This window comes from Oncorhynchus mykiss, chromosome 16 (genome assembly GCF_013265735.2).
Source record: "Oncorhynchus mykiss isolate Arlee chromosome 16, USDA_OmykA_1.1, whole genome shotgun sequence".
NCBI lineage: Eukaryota > Metazoa > Chordata > Actinopteri > Salmoniformes > Salmonidae > Oncorhynchus > Oncorhynchus mykiss.
The window spans coordinates 72822705-72845328 of record NC_048580.1 but is presented as its reverse complement, the minus strand read 5'-3'; the positions used below and the strand labels follow the sequence as shown (position 1 = coordinate 72845328).

The 22624-nt window shown below is 44.0% G+C and overlaps 1 protein-coding gene across 1 annotated transcript in view; it reads right to left on the bottom strand.

Moving 5' to 3' along the window:
- Positions 1-20334, bottom strand: part of LOC110491159 (guanine nucleotide-binding protein G(i) subunit alpha) — a 69207-nt gene extending 48873 nt beyond the window's left edge. The window contains exon 1 of the mRNA XM_036947744.1: positions 19567-20334. Within this exon, the coding sequence (XP_036803639.1) occupies positions 19567-19684 (118 nt within the window). The 5' untranslated portion in view covers positions 19685-20334. The remainder of the gene's footprint in view (positions 1-19566) is intronic.
- Positions 20335-22624: the final 2290 nt, after the last annotated feature.

The following is a 22624-nucleotide window of genomic DNA, read 5'->3' as shown; positions in this document are numbered from 1 at the left end:
TTCGGGAATGTTTTCACAACTAAACATATTTCATTATTTATCATGGTTGACAGCTCCTCTGTGTGCTTGAGAAAGGAATGAAGGAGTGAGTGGAGGAGATGGAAACGCACAGTGGTGAGATATTTTCTACCTAAAAGGTCATGTGTGAAAGTATGCAAATTCACTATGAAATTGTAGGCTAACTCTGTAAATTGCCCTGCACAGTCAACGAACCAACAGCATTGCCTACAGTGGTTCTTCCCTTAAAAGTTTAGAGTTTATGCCACGACCGTTTGTGGTAGATGGTGGCATTCTGTCATTGCACCACACTATCACAAGTTAGAACGCTGATCTATTGGTAGTCTAAACTGTGGCACTAATTTACTATCTTTTTCGTAAATTAATGGAGGCGTTTTCAGTCGGACAGTCTCTCTTCTCTGGCACTTGAGTCCTGCATCAGGCCCAAATTTTTTTTTTCAATTATTCAAGGCTCCCTTTGTTAAATATTTAGTTTTATAACTAAAATGCTTGACTGTATTTAATGACATGGATGACTTGTATGCTGTGTGATGACATGCACAAATTAATGATTGATGGATGTAGTTCATTTTGAAGAAGAAGGTCTTTATGCCAATAAGGAGGTTGTGCTAAAACAGCTACAGTAAGAAACACATGTTAGTTTTTCTTGGAATAGAAACACCATAATAGTCATCAAATTAATTCATCTACATTTCCAAAAATCAATCCCATCTGTTCAAGACTCCCTTTGACTCTTAGGCCCTACAGTTCCATGTCATTTCATTAACTTCGCTTCTCAAAGATGCCCTCTAGTGGGCAGACTAGCACTAACTACCATTAATGGAAACAATGGCTGACACTTAAATAACGTGCCATAGAATTTTGCGGCAGATCGCAAGCTGTGCTGCAGTACGACGCAACTTTTACAAGGAAGAACCCTTCTCTCCCAGGACTCATAAATAGAAAGTTTGGACCAGAAGGTGACCATTCCATCCAGTATGCATAATAATACAGTCTACACTCAAAAGGCAAATCACTACAATTTAAGTTTACAATTTGTTATAGACTAGACCAATTATGTACCAAAAGACATCTTATAAAAGTCAGTTTTGTTTCATGTTTTTTCTGCCATGCGTAATACGCGGTAGGCTATTGATTGTATAACGGCACCGTCACTATTTTAATTCATGTTTCTTGGGGGGGGGGGGGGCTTGGGCTCATATACAGTACCAGTCAAAAGTTTGGACACACCTACTCTAATTACAGGGTTTTTCTTTATTTGTACTATTTTCTAATAGTGAAGACATCAACACTATGAGATGACACACTATGGACATGTCCCGCATGCAACTTTTGACAGTAGCTATGCCTGCGCATTCTGAGAAGACATAGGAATGGAAAATAGTGTATCTAAACCGGGTAAGTTATGAAGATGTATCGCCAACTGTGTCATTTTGCCATCGTGTTTCTTTGTCATAACCCAAGGTTGCATGCCAAATTGTTACTGAACCGGAAAATAGACAAAAGTTTCATTCAAGATTCAAAAAACACACACACGATCCAGCAGCAGTGGCCTCCGCAGCTCGAGCCTGCCTCTGTGCTCGACTTTCCAACAGTCGTTGTGAGGGTCAGTCAGTTGGTTAACAGTGGAGGCCAGCCGGAGAAGGTACCAAAAAGTTAAAAATAGGTCATTGTAGCTATTGTATTTGTAGTAGTGTATTTCGTTGCAGTCGCTAACTAGTTTGACATTGTATCTAGCTTCATTTCTGGACTGTTCATGGTTGTTGTCAAAGTTTCTCCGTTAACGTCAGCTAATGTTAATGTTAGCTCACTAGCTATCTTAGCTACCTGTTAGAGCAGAGGTAGCTAGCTAAGTCAATAAGTTTAGGGTCTAGCCTATGTGATATTTAGGTAGCTAATTGAGCTAGCTAGTGTTTTTGTTTGTAAAACATTGGTAGTCTAGCTAAGAAAGCACCCGGTTAACATAGCTAGCTAGCTGTCACAGTCACAGTTAGGACTCTTGATGGTGCAGCTGTAAAACTTAGAGGATCTGGGGACCCATGCCCAAAAAAATTCAGTCTCCTGAGGGGGAATATGCATTGTCGAGTCCTCTTCATGACTGTCTTGGTGTTTGGACCATGATAGTTTGCTGGTGATGTGGACACCAAGGAACTTGAAGCTCTCGACCCGCTCCATTACAGCCCCGTCGATGTGAATTCGGCCCTCCTTTTCCTATAGTCCACAATCAGCTCCTTTATCCTGCTCACAACGAGGGAGAGGTTGTTGTCCTGGCACCACACTGTCAGGTCTCTGACCTCCTCCCTATAGGCTGTCTCATTGTTGTCGGTGATCAGGCCTACCATCGTCGTGTCGTCAGAAAACTTAACGGTGTTGGAGCCTGTGCTTGGCCATGCAGTCATGGATGAACAGGGAGTACAGGAGGGGGACTAAGCACGTACCCCTGAGGGGCCCCCGATGTGATCGTAGTGAGAGTAGTAATGAAGGAACATGATGTGATCTGAGCAGTGGTGTAAAGTACTTTAGTAAAAATACTTTAAAGAACTACTTAAGTAGTTTTTTGGGGGTATCTGTACTTTACTATTTATATTTTTGGCAACTTTTACTTCACTACTTTCCTAAAGACAATAAATGTACTTTTTACACCATACATTTTTCCTGACACCCAAAAGTACTTGTTACATTTTGACAGGAAAAAGGTCCAATTCACACACTTATCAAGAGAACATCCCTGGTCATCCCTACTGCCTCTGACCTAGTGGACTCACTAAACACAAATGCTTTGTTTGTAAATTATGTCGCAAGGCATTCTGGTACTTGCAGTCAATACCGTAAATTCACCATCACACGAATTCTACTACAATTACATATGTAAATAACTGTAAAGAAAATATCTTTAGCTACAGCTCAATGACATTAACTCTGTAACCCATTAAAAAGTTCCAACATCCTCCCCCCGATGAACAACGGTGTTCATCTAAATCGCTGAGATTAATAGGTCTTCTAAACAAAGTCCCTGAAGCAGTACAAACTGAACATGACCTAACTAGGCCATCTCGGCCTGGAAACAGTTCCTCAATCTTTCCTAGTTTCCAGGTTTGTCTGAGTGTGTTATCTTCGCAGATGAGTACAACGTCACCCGCTTTCAGTGGGGTGGGCTGTGGTGTGTCACAGCAGTGTGCTGACTTTACTGAACACCACTTCATTGTGCATGAAGAGGCCTAGAATTTAGGATAGCTTCAACCTCTGTCAGGACTGAGTGAAGCTCTCCCAGGGAACCTTTCTCAGGCATGCTTTCACTGACCTGACGAGTCTTTCCCAGAATCCACCCCACCAGGCTGCTCGCTCGGAGATGGACCCTCCAGGTGATGCCCCTTTCTGAGAAGAACGCCAAGAGTTAGGGCTCTTCAATTGCCTTCTACAGCTCTTTCAAGTCCTGATCAGCTCTCTTGAACATTTTTGCATTGTCTGAGTAGATTACCTTGCATAATCCTCTCCTTGAGATGAATCTTTTCAGAGCTGACAGGAATGTCTCTGTTGACTGATCTGAGACCAGTTACAAATGCACTGTTCTGGTTACAGCACAAGTGAACAGTGCAACGTATGACTTCTTCACAGAAACATTTTCTTTCCTGTAGAGCGGTCCAGCAAAATCCACACCTGTGACTTCGAATGGTGGAGATTCAGTTATTCTGTCTTTTGGTAAAGGCGGAGTGACCTGCTGTCTGGCCCTTGCCTTGAATCTCTTGCACACTAAACATCTTGTCACTGTGCTCTTGATCAGCTGCCTGATCCAGTATCGCTCTCTGATTTGTACTAGAGTGTCTCTTGCTACGGAATGCATCACCTTCTCATGATGGTACTGTATCATTTGAGTATCTGTGCTTGTTGAGCAGAACCCATGGGTGCTGCTCTCTGAATGTGAAGTTGGACTGTTGCAGTCTTCCTCCTACACGGAGTAGTTTGTGTTCGTCCAGGAACGGTTTCAGTTCTCTAATTTTACAGTCATTGTTTAGGCCTTTTCCTGCCTTCAGTAGTTTGATCTCCTGACTGAAACTCATGTTACCTTGAACCAGTACTTTTGTGCTTCAGTTCGTCAGCAGTCGGTTCACCTTGCATCTTTATGTTTGTACGAGCATTGCCTATAGATCTCATCATCCAGGCGGTCAACTCTGAACACTCTTTTCAGTTTGCTGTACCTTTCAAGCTCCAACACAGGTTCAGTAATGTCTGTGCTGTTTGCTGTGAGCTGTACAGTAACCTGGCGACTGGACTTGAATTCTGTATTCACCTCTTCTGCAACCTTGTTATCATCAGTCTCCTCGGACTGATTGGGTGATGTCAGAACGCTGGGTCCATTCCACCGTAGATGGCTCTGTGTTAAGTTTCGAACAGTTTGTCCTCTTGTAGGGAGGTCGGCTGGATCCGTTTTCCCTTTAATATGTGACCATGACTCTGGATTGGTCAAGGACTGGATCTCTGTCACCTTGTTCACCACAAACTGTTTCCATTTCTGAGCTGAAAATCCAATGCAGCACGATCATCGAGTCTGTCCACATTTCGATCTGTTTTTGTTCCATTTTCAGTGTGGTGATCAGGTTGTTTTGTTAGTCTCGCTCCAAATCACAGCTCCCATGAGCTCCAGGCGTGGCAGCGTAATTTTATTGAGTGGGGCGACCCTGGACTTGGATGCGACTAGACTCGTCATTGTTTCCCGGTCTTGTGATTCACCTTGCAAGTGAGCTACTGCACCGCCTTTCACTTGCGTCACAGAACACGTGTGGCTCTGTGGTCGCATGTCTATTCTGTACCACCTTGGTATGGCGAGCAGGTGTAACTGGGGTAGTTCTGAACACCACTGTTGCCATTCTCGTGTCAGATTAGGTGGTAATTATTCAGTCCCTTCTCCCACATTTCCTGGAACATGCACTTGATCCTGATGGTGAAGGGGGACGGTAAAACCAAGAGGGTCGACGACTGCAGAACACTTCTCTTTGTGTTTTCCTTTTGCTTTAGAATGCTCAGTAGCGGCCTGAGGTCAAACACAAAGTCATCCGTTTCCGGCCTCCAAACTAAACCTAAAACCTTCAGCACTACTCCTTGTGTTTCTAACATCAACGGGTGGTCAGTTGTCGGTACTCTCCTCCCATTTTGTTTTTCAGATCAAGAGAGTTGGTAATCCACTTGCAGAGGTCCATGCCTGCAATCGACAGCATTTGCTTTGCAGTTGTCACAAAGGAAACCTCTTCAACATTGCGTGAACTTGCAATGAAGTCATCTACATCTCTCAATATCTCTACAACTTCTGGTTGTTCTGTTTCATAGTGTTTCCGGTGCTTCCTAATTGTAGCTGCCAGCAAGAATGGACTTGGGGAAGCTCCAAATACCACTCTGTTCATCCTCAGCACACGCAGCTCCTCTTCATTTTCTCCCCTTGGTGGGCCTGTGAGCCATAGGAATCTCACGGCGTCTCTCTCTGCTAGAGATATCTGCAGGAAAGCCTTTTTGCTGTCTGCCATGAATGCGATCTCATGTAGTCTGAACCTTATCAGAACGCTGAGCAGATCCGGATTCAGGTTCGGTCCTGTGAGTAGACCGTCATTGAGGGATGGACAGCCATCTTCATGGGATCTCATGTAGTCTGAACCTTACCAGAACGCTGAGCAGATCCGGATTCAGGTTCGGTCCTGTGAGTAGACCGTCATTGAGGGATGGACAGCCATCTTCATGCGATCTCATGTAGTCTGAACCCTACCAAAAAGCTGAGCAGATCCGGATTCAGGTTCGGTCCTGTGAGTAGACCGTCATTGAGGGATGGACAGCCATCTTCATGGGATCTCATGTAGTCTGAACCTTATCAGAACGCTGAGCAGATCCGGATTCAGGTTCGGTCCTGTGAGTAGACGGTCATTGAGGGATGGACAGCCATCTTCATGGGACGAGGCATCAAACACCAATCTCAGTTTTGTCGTCACCTTATCTTCTCGGAGCACTGCATGGTGAGGTAAGTAGTATTTTACGTTGTCTGCACTTGATGCGTTGTCCTTGGGCACGTCCTCTGCCATATCCTGTTATAAGTAGTCCTCTACTACTTCATTGTATCTGCTGTACAATGTCACATCCTTCTTCAGTCTTTTCTTCAGAATTTCAAACCATTTCTTGGCGATTCTACAGTTGTCTTGGAGTTCTGGCATTTCTCATTTCCATGGCAACTCCACATGCTATCGTCCGTCTTTGAAGGCGGTTGTTTTCTCTAACCTCTGTAGAGCCTCGTTTTCCTCTGGGTTCTGTGTTCTCACTTATAATACCCAGAGACTCAAGCTCCTGAACATTCATGTTGCCTTGGCGACACATGATATGGACACTGGTCCCTGCACAGACCATCCAAAAGTGCTCTCTAAAGCAACCAGCGTACCCGTCAGTCGCTCCACTCTGCCTGATACTATCTGCCAGTAGTAGTCTGCTCCTATCAGGACAGATCTTCTAGCTATCTTCCTGCTCGATGGGCCTTCTACTCATGCCTTTTCCGTTTGTAGAAACACAGTGTTCTGTCCATCTGGTTTCATCTTCACTGAATGGGGAATAACTGAGGAAACATAATCATCTGCAGAAACAGTAGGGGGTTGAACCTCAATCCTCTTACCAGTACACACAGCAATGTGATGTCTGCTTCCACATGTTGCACATGACACATCTTTGACTTTACAGAATTTTGCTGGGTGTTTCTGTCCTAAACATAAAAAGCATCTTCCTGTTTTCTTTAGTTTCTCTTTGCGTGTAGCAATATTGTGGTCAGGGCAGTTCTCTGATTTGTGGTCTGCACGGTCACAGAATAGACAGTTTTGTTCCTTGTGGCTGGCTGGCTGTGTGCAGTGCCGCAGCTGTCTGGGTCTTTTTGTTTTCATTTCATTGGAGGAGGATGACTTGTTCAATGGTTTGTCCTCTTTCTGTTGGTTGCATGATCTTGTCATTTGGAGCGCTCTCTCCCTGCTCTGAACCTCTTTCTGTAGGAAACTGATAATCTCAGACACTTTCCATTCATCATCTACTCCCCTCTGACAACTATAGTCAAGAGCTATGTCCTCTGGAATCATCTGCAGTAAGATTGGGCATAGTAGGCTTCCAGAGGTTTCTGACACTACACCCAGTGATTCCAAGCTCCTAATCTGAATTTCACATTCATCATATAGCCGCCTCAATGCATTTAGGTCAGAGGATTTCTTCACAGGAGTGAGATTCAGCAGCTTTGACATGAGAACTAATCACAAGATCTTACCTTCCAAATCTGCTCTTGAGCAGAGCTATTGCATCATAGTTACTGTCTGTTAACATCAGTCATGCTGCTGCCTTTGCAGCTGGTCCAATGAGATATGTTTTCAGATAGGTAAACTTCTCTATTACACAGTGAATCATTGTTGTGAATAGCAGTCTCATACTGGCTCCAAAACTCCTGCCACATACTGACATCTGCATAGAATTTTCTAATCAACTTTGGTAGCCTTACTGATTGTCTGTGTGATCTGTTTGAGTTAGCGTCACTCACCCGGGCTGGTAGTGGGATGACGTCCTGTTTCTTCGTTATCACTCTTTGTGCACGACTCTTCAGCATGATAATGCGCTCTTTGTAATCCTCCGTGCATGCAATCTCTTCCTCCAATCCGTCCAATGGCGTTAACTGTTCAATTCCACGATCGAGTTCAAACGAACTGTCCTCCTCAGCTGATAGCAATTCCAACAATGTACTCAAGCGATCGGTATTCGGATTTGACTGGGTGATTTCAACGTCAATCTGATCCAAAATCCGCGTTGTGGAACCTCGAATGTCACCCCGCTTTGGTCTCATTCTTTCTGCTTCATGCCCGACGTTCCTCCTCAACCATTTCAGTCGCTTCATCCCTGTGATCTTCGTAGCAGCTCATACTTTTCCCAGGTTTCGGCACCAAAAATATAGAATAACTATCTTCAAAAGTAATGACTCGGGACGCCGGGTTGTGAAATGAAAGCTTATTTTAGTAATAATACTTGTTCACGTTTCATTGAACAACTTTAGATTCTACAAAACAATAAAAGAAAGTTCCTAGCGAAAGTCAGGAATATCACTTGAACATAACTGGCGCATTCATCCTTTTGTCTACTACCTGTCGCAAGGCATTCTGGTACTTCAGTCACTAGCGTAATGCAATACTAACCAATAGAGCAGAAGTATGTATGTAGTTCTCTCCCTCACACAATTTATAATACAATTACATATGTAAATAACTAAAGAAAATATCTTTAGATACAGCTCAATGAATTAACTGTAAACATGAACTCTAACACATTAAAAGTTACAACAATAACAATGTGATCTGAGTGAGTAACCGAAAGGTTGCTGGTTCGAATCCCTAAGCTGACAAGGTAAAAATCTGTCATTCTGGCCCTGAACAAGGCAGTTAACCCACTGTTCCTAGGCAGTCATTGTAAGTAAGAATTTGTTCTTAACCTCTCTGGTACTCGACAACAGCAAGTGAAATTGCAGGGCACCAAATTCAAAACAGAAATCCCAAAATAATAATACTTCCTGGTTGGATTGTCCTTGGGTTTTCGCCTGCCATATCAGTTCTGTTATACTCACAGACATTATTTTAACAGTTTTGGAAACTTTAGAGTGTTTTATATCCAAATCTACTAATTATATGCATATCCTAGCTTATGGGCCTGAGTAGCAGACAGTTAAATTTGGGCAATCTTTTCATCCAAAATTCCAAATGCTGCCCCCTACCCTAGAGAAGTTGCCTAGTTAGATGAAGGTTAAATATTTAAAACTGTAAAAACACAAAGACAGTCGTGAAGAGGGCACGACAAAGCCTATTTCCTTCTACAGCTGCACCATCGAGAGCATCCTGACTGGCTGCATCACTGCCTGGTATGGCAACTGCTCGGCGGTTAGTGCATACGGCTCAGGACTGGGGCCAAGCTTCCTGCAATCCAGGACCTCTACACCAGGCGGTGTCAGAGGAAGGCCCTAAAAATGGTCAAAGACTCCAGCCACCCGAATCATGGACTGTTCTCTCTACTAGAGATCGACCGATTATGATTTTTCAAGGCCGATACCGATTATTGGAGGACCACAAAAAGTCGATACCGATTAATTGGCCGATTTAAAAATATATATATTTAAAACAAAATACTGAATGAACACTTATTTTAACTTAATATAATACATCAATAAAAACCATTTAGCCTCAAATAAAATGAAACATGTTCAACTTGGTTTAAATAATGCAAAAACAAAGTGTTGGAGAAGAAAGTAAAAGTGCAATATGTGCCATGTAAGAAAGCTAACGTTTCAGTTCCTTGCTCAGAACATGAGAACATATGAAAGCTGGTGGTTCCTTTTAACAGGAGTCTTCAATATTCCCAGGTAAGAAGTTGTAAGTTGTAGTTATATATATATATATAGGACAATTTCTGTCTATACGATCTGTATTTCATATACCTATGTCTATTGGATGTTCTTATAGGCACTTTAGTATTGCCAGTGTAACAGTATAGCTTCCGTCCCTCTCCTCGCCCCTACCTGGGCTCGAACCAGGAACACATCGACAACAGCCACCCTCGAAGCAGCATTACCCATCACTCCACAAAAGCCGTGGCCCTTGCAGAGCAAGGGGAACAACCACTCCAAGTCTCAGAGCGAGTGACGTTTGAAACGCTATTAGCGCGCACCCCGCTAACTAGCTAGCCATTTCACTTCGGTTACACCAGCCTAATCTCGGGAGTTGATAGGCTTGAAGTCATAAACAGTGCAATGCTTGAAGCACAGCGACTAGCTGCTGGCAAAACGCATGAAAGTGCTGTTTGAATGAATGCTTATGAGCCTGCTGTGCTGGTGCCTACCATCACTCAGTCAGACTACTCTATCAAATCATAGACTTAATTATAACATAATAACACACAGAAATACGAGCCTTAGGTCATTAATATGGTCGAATCCGGAAACTATCATCTCGAAAACAAAACGTTTATTCTTTCAGTGAAATACGGAACCGTTCCGTATTTTATCTAACGGGTGGCATCCATTAGTCTAAATATTCCTGTTACTTTGCACAACCTTCAATGTTATGTCATAATTACGTAAAATTCTGGCAAATTAGGCAGCCCAAACTGTTGCATATACCCTGACTCTGCGTGCAATGAACGCAAGAGAAGTGACACAATTTCACCTGGTTAATATTGCCTGCTAATCTGGATTTCTTTTAGCTAAATATGCAGGTTTAAAAATATATACTTCTGTGTATTGATTTTTTTTAAATGCATTGATGTTTATGGTTAGGTACAGTCGTGAAACGATTGTGCTTTTTCAGCAAATGCACTTTTGTTAAATCATCCCCCGTTTGGTGAAGTTGGCTGTCTTTGTTAGGAAGAAATAATATTCACAGAGTTCGCAACGAGCCAGGTTAGCAGGCAATATTAACTAAATATGCAGGTTTAAAAATATACACTTGTGTATTGATTTTAAGAAAGGCCTTGATGTTTATGGTTAGGTACACATTGGAGCAAGACGGTCCTTTTTCGAGAATACGCACCACATCGATTATATGCAACGCGGGACACGCTAGAAAACTAGTAATATCAGCAACCATGTGTAGTTAACTAGTGATTATGATTGATTGTTTTTTTTATAAGAAAAGTTTAATGCTAGCTAGCAACTTACCTTGGCTTCTTACTGCATTCGCGTAACAGGCAGGCTCCTTGTGGAGTGCAATGTAATCAGGTGGTTAGAGCATTGAACTAGTTAACTGAAAGGTTGCATGATCGAATCACCGAACTGACAAGGTGAAAATCTGTTGTTCTGCCCCTGAACAAGGCAGTTAACCCACCGTTCCTAGGCCGTCATTGAAAATAAGAATGTGTTCTTAACTGACCTAATTAGAGATTAAATAAAGGTGTAAAAAAATTTTTTTTAAATCGGTGTCCAAAAATACCGATTTCCGAATGTTATGAAAACTTGAAACCGGCCCTAATTAATCGGCCATTCCGATTAATCGGTCAACCTCTGCTCTCTACTCCCACACGGCAAGTGATACCGGAGCACCAAGTCTAGGTCCAAAAGGCTTCTTAACAGTTTCTACCCCCAAGCAATAAGACTGCTGAACAGCTAATCCAAGGGCTACCCAGACCCCTCTTTTATGCTGCTGCTAATCTCTGTCTATGCATAGTCACTTTAACTCTACCTACATGTACAGATCACCTCAATTACTTTGAATAACCTGAGCCCCCGCACATTGACTCTGTACCGGTACCCCCTGTATATAGCCTCCACATTGACTCTGTACCGGTACCCCCTGTATATAGTCTCCACATTGACTCTGTACCGGTACCCCCTGTATATAGTCTCCACATTGACTCTGTACCGGTACTCCCTGTATATAGCCTCCACATTGACTCTGTACCGGTACCCCCTGTATATAGCCTCCACATTGACTCTGTACTGGTACCCCCTGTATATAGCCTCCACACTGACTCTGTACCGGTACCCCCTGTATATAGCCTCCACATTGACTCTGTACCGGTACCCCCTGTATATAGCCTCCACACTGACTCTGTACCGGTACCCCCTGCCCCTGTATACAGCCTCCACATTGACTCTGTACTGGTACCCCCTGTATACAGCCTCCACATTGACTCTGTACTGGTACCCCCTGTAAATAGCCTCCACATTGACTCAGTACCGGTACCCCCTGTATATAGTCTCCACATTGACTCTGTACCGGTACCCCCTGTATATAGCCTCCACATTGACTCTGTACCGGTACCCCCTGTATATAGCCTCCACATTGACTCTGTACCGGTACCCCCTGTATATAGCCTCCACATTGACTCTGTACAGGTACCCCCTGTATATAGCCTCCACATTGACTCTGTACCGGTACCCCCTGTATATAGCCTCCACATTGACTCTGTACCGGTACCCCCTGTATATAGTCTCCACATTGACTCTGTACCGGTACCCCCTGTATATAGCCTCCACATTGACTCTGTACCGGTACCCCCTGTATATAGCCTCCACATTGACTCTGTACAGGTACCCCCTGTATATAGCCTCCACATTGACTCTGTACCGGTACCCCCTGTATATAGCCTCCACATTGACTCTGTACCGGTACCCCCTGTATATAGCCTCCACATTGACTCTGTACCGGTACCCCCTGTATATAGCCTCCACATTGACTCTGTACCGGTACCCCCTGTATTTAGCCTCCACATTGACTCTGTACCGGTACCCCCTGTATATAGCCTCCACATTGACTCTGTACCGGTACCCCCTGTATATAGCCTCCACATTGACTCTGTACCGGTACCCCCTGTATATAGCCTCCACATTGACTCTGTAACGGTACCCCCTGTATATAGCCTCCACATTGACTCTGTACCGGTACCCCCTGCCCCTGTATACAGCCTCCACATTGACTCTGTACTGGTACCCCCTGTATACAGCCTCCACATTGACTCTGTACTGGTACCCCCTGTATATAGTGTGAGAGAAGACGTCCCAGTACATCACTGGGACCACAAGGCCCTGCAGAGGGTGGTGAAGACGGCCCAGTACTGTTTCTTATTGTTGTTTCATTGTCCAGAAGGAATCTGCAAGTAAGCGTTTCATTGGACGGTGTATCCCATGTGATTCCTGTACTAATAAAAGGTGAAACTATGAGTGAGACGACTGCTACAATATAACTGTAATTTACAATAGGCCTACAGGGTGTGAACACTGCTTATTAACAAAGCATGTGTGTGGTGCTTGTGAGCACTCCTGTGTGTGTGTGTATGCATGTAGGTATATAGCTCTGTATGTGTGTGTGTGTGTATGCATGTAGGTCTATAGCTCTGTATGTGTCTGTGTGTATGCATGTAGGTCTATAGCTCTGTATGTGTCTGTGTGTATGCATGTATGTCTATAGCTCTGTATGTGTCTGTGTATGCATGTAGGTCTATAGCTCTGTATGTGTGTGTGTGTGTGTGTGTGTATATGCATGTAGGTCTATAGCTCTGTGTGTGTGTGTGTGTGTGTGTGTGTGTGTGTGTGTGTGTGTGTATGCATGTAGGTCTATAGCTCTGTATGTGTGTGTGTGTGTGTGTGTGTGTGTGTGTGTGTATGCATGTGGGTCTATAGCTCTGTATGTGTGTGTGTGTGTGTGTGTGTATGCATGTAGGTCTATAGCTCTGTATGTGTGTGTGTGTGTATGCATGTAGGTCTATAGCTCTGTATGTGTGTGTGTGTGTGTGTGTGTGTGTGTGTATGCATGTAGGTCTATAGCTCTGTGTGTGTGTGTGTGTGTATGCATGTAGGTCTATAGCTCTGTATGTGTGTGTGTATGCATGTAGGTCTATAGCTCTGTATGTGTGTGTGTGTATGCATGTAGGTCTATAGCTCTGTATGTGTGTATGCATGTAGGTCTATAGCTCTGTATGTGTGTGTGTGTATGCATGTAGGTCTATAGCTCTGAATGTGTGTGTGTGTGTGTATGCATGTAGGTCTATAGCTCTGTATGTGTGTGTGTGTGTGTGTATGCATGTAGGTCTATAGCTCTGTATGTGTGTGTGTGTGTGTGTGTATGCATGTAGGTCTATAGCTCTGTATGTGTGTGTGTGTGTGTGTGTGTGTGTGTACACACGTGTCTCCTAAATGGAGCACAAATCACCACAGAGACGTTAAGTTCAATAAACATGCATGGATGGTTGAATCAGCATTTGCGCTGTAGCACCACACTAATTAGTCTAGCTTAGACAGTGAGGAGGCACTGCTGGAGCAATGGTACAGTAGTCACTATTTAGAGGTTGGACTGGTTACTAGACTGTTTAGGAGGTTGGACTAGGAATCAATATAATAATAATAATAATAATAATAATAAGCACTTGTTAGTCAGCTAAGGAATCTACATCTGAATGATCCGCTGACTTCCAAACAGTGTAAAGAAATGTATATAATCTACGGTGTTCTAGACTCAATTTCTACGTGTTCTGACTGATGACGTCATAGATGGGAGTCGGGGACAACGCTGACTTTCAAACAGTGTAAAGAAATGTATATAATCTACGGTGTTCTAGACTCCATTTCTACGTGTTCTGACTGATGACGTCATAGATGGGAGTCGGGGACAACGCTGACTTCCAAACAGTGTAAAGAAATGTATATAATCTACGGTGTTCTGGACTCCATTTCTACGTGTTCTGACTGATGACGTCATAGATGGGAGTCGGGGACAACGCTGACTTCCAAACAGTGTAAAGAAATGTATATCATCTACGGTGTTCTGGACTCCATTTCTACGTGTTCTGACTGATGACGTCATAGATGGGAGTCGGGGACAACGCTGACGCGACTACAAGCAGACAGAGGTTGTAAAGCAAGAACAAGCTTTAGTCAGGGATGGATCATTAGAGAGGAAAAGACGGAGCTTGGTTTTGTGGTATCCTCACTAACTTTCTCATTCAGTAACCCTTCTAAATACTATAACGATTCGCCTCCAACAAAAATTGGTTTTCAGAGAAATAGCTAAATCTGCCAAGTTTGACATGGTGTGTGTGAGAGTTTGATAGGATTCTATTTGGACTGCAAATTGCTCCCATTGTTAGAGGACTAGGCCTATGTGATCACATTAAAATGTGCATTTCAGACCTACAGGAGACTTTCACATGTCCCCAAGTTAAACAGACTAAGAATAAGCCTCAGTTAGCAAGGGTTTTGAATGTGCAATAACATTATTTGATTGGGTTAAAGTCTGGGCTCTGGCTGGGCCACTAAAGGACATTCAGAGACTTGTCCCGAAGACAGTCCTGCGTTGTCTTGGCCGTGTGCTTAGGGTCGTTGTTCTGTTGGAAGGTGAACCTTCGACACAGTCCGAGGTCCTGAGCGCTCTGGAGCAGGTTTTCATCAAGGATCTCTCTGTACTTTGCTCTTTCCCTCGATCCTGACTAGTCTCCCAGTCCCTGCCGCTGAAAAACATCTCCACAGCATGATGCTGCCACCACCATGCTTCGCTGTAGGGATGGTGCCAGGTTTCCTCCAGACATGATGCTGCCACCACCATGCTTCGCTGTAGGGATGGTGCCAGGTTTCCTCCAGACATGATGCTGCCACCACCATGCTTCGCTGTAGGGATGGTGCCAGGTTTCCTCCAGACATGATGCTGCCACCACCATGCTTCGCTGTAGGGATGGTGCCAGGTTTCCTCCAGACATGATGCTGCCACCACCATGCTTCGCTGTAGGGATGGTGCCAGGTTTCCTCCAGACATGATGCTGCCACCACCATGCTTCGCTGTAGGGATGGTGCCAGGTTTCCTCCAGACATGACACTCAGGTCAAATAGTTCAATCTTGTTTTCATCAGACCAGAGAATCTTGTTTCTCATGGTCTGAGAGTCTTTAGGTGCCTTTTGGCAAACTCCAAGTGGGCTGTCATGTGCCTTTTTACTGAGGAGTGGCTTCCGTCTGGCCACTCTACCGTAAAGTCAAGATTGGTGGAGTGCTGCAGAGATGGTTGTCCTTCTAGAAGTTTCTCCCATCTCCACAGAGGAACTCTAGAGCTCTGTCAGAGTGACCAGTGGGATATTGGTCACCTCCTTGACCAAGGCCCTTCTGCCCAAATTGCTCAGTTTGGCTGGGCGGCCATCTCTAGGAAGGGTCTTGGTGGTTCCAAACTTCTTCCATTTAAGAATGACGGAGGCCACTGTGTTCTTGGGGACCTTCAATGCTGCAGACATTGTTTTGTTACCCTTCCCCAGATCTGTGCCTCGACACAATCCTGTCTCGGAGCTCTACGGACAATTCCTTCGACCTCATGGCCTGGTTTTTGCTCTGACATGCACTGTCAACTGTGGTACCTTATATAGACAGGTGTGTGCCTTTCCAAATCATGTCCAATCAATTGAATTTACCACAGGTGGACTCCAATCAAGTTGTAGAAACATCTCAAGGATGATCAATGGAAACAGGATGCACCAGAGCTCAATTTCCAGTCTCATAGCAAAGGGTCTGAATACTTATGTCAATAAGGTATCAGATATTAGTATCCCCTCCACCACCTCTTCGGAGGCCAAATCTCTCTCTTTTTTTTTTTACATATAGATTGTACATACACGGCACTTTTATATAAAGCAGTCACATAACAGTAATACATTACCAAACATCAGCTCTTTAATCCCGCCCCCTCAGCCCATCCCACCTGTCACCATAGACCTCAGCTCTTTAATCCCGCCCCCTCAGCCCATCCCACCTATCACCATAGACATCAGCTCTTTAATCCCGCCCCCCCAGCTCTCGTTTCCCCCTAGAAATTCCTTTCGTTCCAACCCAGGCCTGTGAGAGAGAAGTGAGGGCCAAGCCTGGAAATGGAAAAACCACTTTTCAGTGCGGTTGGTTAGAAAATATTAAATAAAAATGTATTTTTTCCATTAGATGTATAAACCTATTTAACACCAATCTGCATAGTTCTGTTTCTCTCTCTCACACACACACACACACAGAGAGACAAAGCTAATGATGCGCTCTCTCACATGGGACATAGTCTGTCCATATCCTAGCTATAGTTGTACTACATGGCTCCATTGGCAACCACATGCTTTATGGGGGAGGACGTAAGGTAACACGTTTCAGATGTTTTAAAGACGATAGTAAAACTGTTATCGGTTTACCTGATGCAGAGCAGAACATAAAGCAACTGCTTGCTCTGTCCCTTACTGTCCTGACACATTCAAATCTCACAGACACTGAAAAACAGCATTCATGGTGAGAATTTATTTATCCTCACCACTGAATCACAATGAAAACCATAAGAGGTTTGACTTGGCATTCTAGCAACAGCTCACAGTTGACACTAGCTCTCAGGAGCCCAAGTGGTTGGTTGGTGGGTGGGTGGGTGGGTGGGTGTAAGATATATATTACCAGTCAAAAGTTTGGACAAACTAACACTAACTCTTTTTTACATTGTAGAATAATAGTGATGACATCAAAACTATGAAATAACATATGTAGTAACCAAAAAAAAAAAGTGTAAAACCTTTGACTGGGAGGTGACCAAGTACCCAATGGTCAATCTGACAGAGCTCTGGAGTTCCTCTATGGAGATGGGAGAACATTCCAGACGGGCAACCATCTCTGCAGCACTCCACCAATCAGGCCATTATGGTAGAGTGGCCATACAGATGCCACTCCTCAGTAAAAAGGCACATGACAGCCCGCTCTGAGTTTACGAAAAGGCACCTAAAGACTCTCAGACCATGAGAAACAAGATTCTCTGGTCTGATGAAACCAAGATTGAACTCTTTGGCCTGAATGCCAAGTGTCACGTCTGGATAAAACCCTGCACCATCCCTACGGTGAAGCATGGTGGTGGCAGCATCATGCTGTGGGGATGATTTTCAGCAGTAGGGACTGGGAGACTAGTCAGGATCGAGGCAAAGATGAACGTAGCAAAGTACAGAGAGATCCTTGATGAAAACCTGCTCCAGATAGCTCAGGACCTCAGACTGTGGTGAAGGGAAACGGGACAACGACCCTAAGCACACAGCCAAAACAACGCAGGAGTGGCTTCACGACAAGTCTCTGAATGTCCTTGAGTGGCACGGATTTGATCCCAATCTCTGGAGAGACCTGAAAATAGCTTTGCAGCGACACTCCCCATCCAACCTGACAGAGCTTGAGAGGATATGCAGAGAAGAATGAGAGAAACTCCCCAAATACAGGTGCCAAGCTTGTAGCGTGGTACCCAAAAAGCCAAAAGGTGCTTCAACAAAGTACTGAGGAAAGGGTCTGAATACTTATGTAAATGTCATTTGTAAACACCTGTTGTGATATTTTTTGTTTATACATTTGCAAAAAGTTCAAAAAACCTGTTTTGTTTTGTCATGATGGGGGTATTGTGATGTCATTATGGGGTGTGATGTCATTATGGGGTATTGTGATGTCATTATGGGGTATTGTGATGTCATTATGGGGTATTGTGATGTCATTATGGGGTATTGTGATGTCATTATGGGGTATTGTGTGTAGATTGATGAGGAAAAACAACTACTTAATCCATTTTAGAATAAGGCTGTAACGTAACAATGTCTAAAAGGTCAAGGGGTCTGAATACTTTCTGAATGCACTGTAAGTGATTAATTTACAATATTAACATAATTACAATAATATTGTTAACAGGGACAATTAGAAACAACAAAAATGAAGGTTAAAAAGAACTATACAATGGACATTAATCTTACCGCACACACTCAGGGGTATGATTACTTTCCGAATGCATTGTAATTCCAAAGGACACTCTGGCAAAACGTACATTGTTTGGTTAATAAAGCAATTTGAATTGAGAGAGAGAGAGAGAGAGAGAGAGAAAGAGAGAGAGTGTGTGGAGATTAATATGTAAGAGTTATTTCAACAGGTGGAGAAAGATCCTAAACTACATTCAGATGTCACCTACATACATACATAATGTTGCAGAAAGTAATCATTTGAGATCCGATCACACTAAAAACAAGCAATGGAAGGGCAAATTAACCCTATGTGTGATGCCAGGACAACAACCTCTCGCTCAACGTGAGCAAGACAAAGGAGCTGATCGTGGACTACAGGAAAAGGGGGGCCGAACAAACACCCATTCACATCGACGGAGCTGTAGTGGAGCGGGTCGAGAGCTTTAAGTTCATTGGTGTCCACATTTACTAACAAACGTATCATGGTCCAAACACACCAAGACAGTCTTGAAGCTGGCACGACAATGCCTATTCCCCCTCAGGAAACTGAAAAGATTTGGCATGGATCCTTAGATCCTCAAAAAAGTTCTACAGCTGCACCATCGAGAGCATCTTGCCCGGTTGCATCACCGCCTGGTATGGCAACTGCTTGCCTACAGAGGGTAGTGCATACGGCCAAGTACATCCCTGGGGCCAAGCTTCCTGCCATCCAGGACCTCTATACCAGGCAGTGTCAGAGGAAGTTCCAAAGAATTGTCAGACTCCAGCCACCCAAGTCATAGACTGTTCTCTCTGCTACTGCACAGCAAGCGGTAACAGAGCGCCATGTCTAGGTCCACAAGGCTTAACAGCTTTCACCCCCAACCATAAGACTGCTGAACAGCTAATCAAACAGCTACCCCACCACCACCACCCACACACACACTTGTTTGTCACTTTACCCTACCTACATGTACATATTACCTCAATTACTTCGAATAACCTGTACCCCCGTACTTTGACTCGGTACCGGTCCCCCCTGAATGGCCTCGTTATTTTATTGGGTTACTTTTTAAAACTTTATTTGGTCATTATTTTTTCTTAAACCCGCATTGTTGGTTAAGGCCATCAAATAAGCATTTTACGGTAAGTTCTACACCTGTTTTATTCGGCGCATGTGACAAATAAAATGTGATTAGATTTTAAACGATGTCTAACTACAACTGTACCACTATTCTGAAAGAGCAAACAAAGCATTTTCTTCCTCTAGATTTTGATGCAATTGTTACTCCTTTTTAGTTACCGGGAAAATAGCAAGCTTTCTATGTAAAATGACTTACCAAGTAGTAGTAGTTTCACTTCCCTGGACGCTTTGTCTCGGTCTTCTCGTAGGTTCCGATCAATCATTTTACTCCTTTCCATCGCTGCTTTATCCTCCTGGCTGATCGTGCAACCCATTTTGAATCTCTTAGTTAGCTAGTTACTTCTTCAATATCTGGCTTGAATGGCAGCTACCTCTCATAAATTGTTGAGGTGGAAAATAGAAAGCGTTTAGTTTCGCCCAGTCAGAGACAGAAAAAGGCGTTGGCAGTCGACTAGTCTCGACCACTATAACTGCTATCCCACATGGGAAAGAAACGAGATGCGGACAAACTCACGCCACCAAAACAAGTGTGGTTTCGCGTTGAAAGAACTACGGATGCTGCCCAAGTAGTAGAAACAGTGCAATCGTTTTCTAACGTAAAGCTAGAGCCCGCGACCTAGGCAAGTTTACTAAGAAAGTAGCTACGCAAAAAAAAAAGACTTTCCTATTACAAATGTTAATAACGTAGTAAAAAAGAAAACTGGTGAGTAGATCCCTCGTCCCGAATTCTTTCAAAACTATTGGCTCGCCAGCTCGTAATACCACTCAAAGCTACTGTGTCATTGATTCATAAAATATCTACCGACAAAAATGTCAAAGTCTTCTTGATGTTGTCGCATATGGCGAGGTGGTGTACGCATCTGCCAGCTGCGCTCATGGTACGTCACACCAGGCTAAAAAGACAATCTATATTTGGGGGATGGATGGAAAAGGATGTGCCTCTCTGACACTAAAATAATATCGGCCTACACATTGCTCTGGTCTCAGTAGTAGATGCTCAGTAGAGGTTAATTCTCACCTTTGAATATGATTGTTGCAGCAATCCAAAAGCCTCTATTTGAGGTAATACAATACAGATTTTTTTTTTTTGGGGGGGGGGAGGGTGGGATCAGAGGAACTTTTTTCTTTGGAATGAGCTCCCCCAGTGGAATTTAATTTTATCGTCATTTACAGGCAGCTCAGATTTATGAGGGCACATCTGCATCCAGTCAAGACATGATGAGACAGACATCATCCATCATATGTTAAGTTTAATTGACAATTGCATAATTTTATTGGCAAATTAGATCAACATAGCCTATTGATTATAAAAGGCAGCCACAGGATTTTAGAAGACGGGTATGTAATTTGATATGAGCAAAATGTCCTCTCCTTCTAAAGAAGGATGTTGAAATAAATCCCTATGTATTGTCATATATATATATATATATATATATATATATATATATATATATATATATATATACCTCAGTGGTATATGTCTATTGAGCATAAGAGCGACTGACTCAATAGATCCTCTGTAGAGGGGGATGGTGGGATGAGAGAGGAGAAGGAGAGAGCATATCAGAATCCTTTTCTCCTCTCGTCCTCTTGCTCCTCCTACCTCGCTTCCTCCAAAATGTCATTGGTGACAGGTTGCCATGGAAACAGTGGATGGATTTCATCAGGGGGAATGGACTCTACAAGGTGTCGAAAGCGTTCTGTAGGGATAATGGCCCATGTTAACTCCCAATGCTTCCCACGGTTGTGTCAAGTTGGCTGGATGTCCTTTGGGTGGTGGACCATTGTTGGTACACACGGGAAACTGTTGAGTGTGGAAAAACCCAGCAGCGCTGCAGTTCAAACCGGTGCGCCTGACACCTACTACCATACCCCGTTCAATCTTTAGTTTTTTCCAATTCACCCTCTGAATGGCACACAATCCATGTCACAGTTGTCTCAAGTCTTAAAAATCCTTCTTTAACCCGTCTCCTCCCCTTCATCTACACTGACTGAAGTGGATTTAACAAGTGACAACCTGTCACCTTTATTCACCTGGTCAGTCTATGACATGGAAAGAGCAGGTGTTCCTAATGTTTTGTACACTCACTGTATAATCCACAGCATAATTATTAACTTGACCATGTTTAAAGAGATATTCAATGTCTGATTTGTTAAAATATAACTACGATATTTTAGTTAGGAATTTTGTATTTATCTTTAAAAAATATATAATTTGTCTTCCAGTATTTTGTGTAGATTGTTGACAAAAAAAGACAATTAAACCCATTTTAATCCCACTTTGTAACACAATAACATGTGAGGTGTGGGTCTGAGTACTTATGCAAGGCACTGTAGATCACTCTGCATTTCATCAGAGAAGTCAGGAAAAAAGTGAAAAAAGCACATGTTGACTGGCTCCTCCCTCTAGCCTGACTACTCTAGCCTGGCTCCTCCTTCTAGCCTGGCTCCTCCCTCTAGCCTGGCTCCTCTAGCCTGGCTCCTCTCTCTAGCCTGACTCCTCTAGCCTGGCTCTTCCTCTAACCCTGGCTCCTCCCTCTAACCTGGCTCTTCCCTCTAGCCTGGCTCCTCTAGCCTGACTCCTCCCTCTAGCCTGGCTCCTCCCTCTAGCCTGGCTCCTCCCTCTAACCTGGCTCCTCTAGCCTGGCTCCTCCCTCTAGCCTGGCTCCTCCCTCTAGCCTGGCTCCTCCCTCTAACCTGGCTCCTCCCTCTAACCTGGCTCCTCTAGCCCGTCTGCTTCTGCTCCCTTGCCAGCTCCTTATGGAATTGCATCTGTGGCTTGACAATGACAATGGAGTAGACAAATGCACAAACAGACCTAGAACAAGGCTATTCAACAGCCCCCTAAACTGACCTGGGACCAGGTTATTCAACAGCCCCCTAAACTGACCTGGGACCAGGTTATTCAACAGCCCCCTAAACTGACCTGGGAGCAGGCTATTCAACAGCCCCCTAAACTGACCTGGGAGCAGGCTATTCAACAGCCCCCTAAACTGACCTGGGAGCAGGCTATTCAACAGCCCCCTGAACTGACCTGGGAGCAGGCTATTCAACAGCCCCCTAAACTGACCTGGGAGCAGGCTATTCAACAGCCCCCTAAACTGACCTGGGAGCAGGCTATTCAACAGCCCCCTAAACTGACCTGGGAGCAGGCTATTCAACAGCCCCCTAAACTGACCTGGGACCAGGCTATTCAACAGCCCCCTAAACTGACCTGGGACCAGGCTATTCAACAGCCCCCTAAACTGACCTGG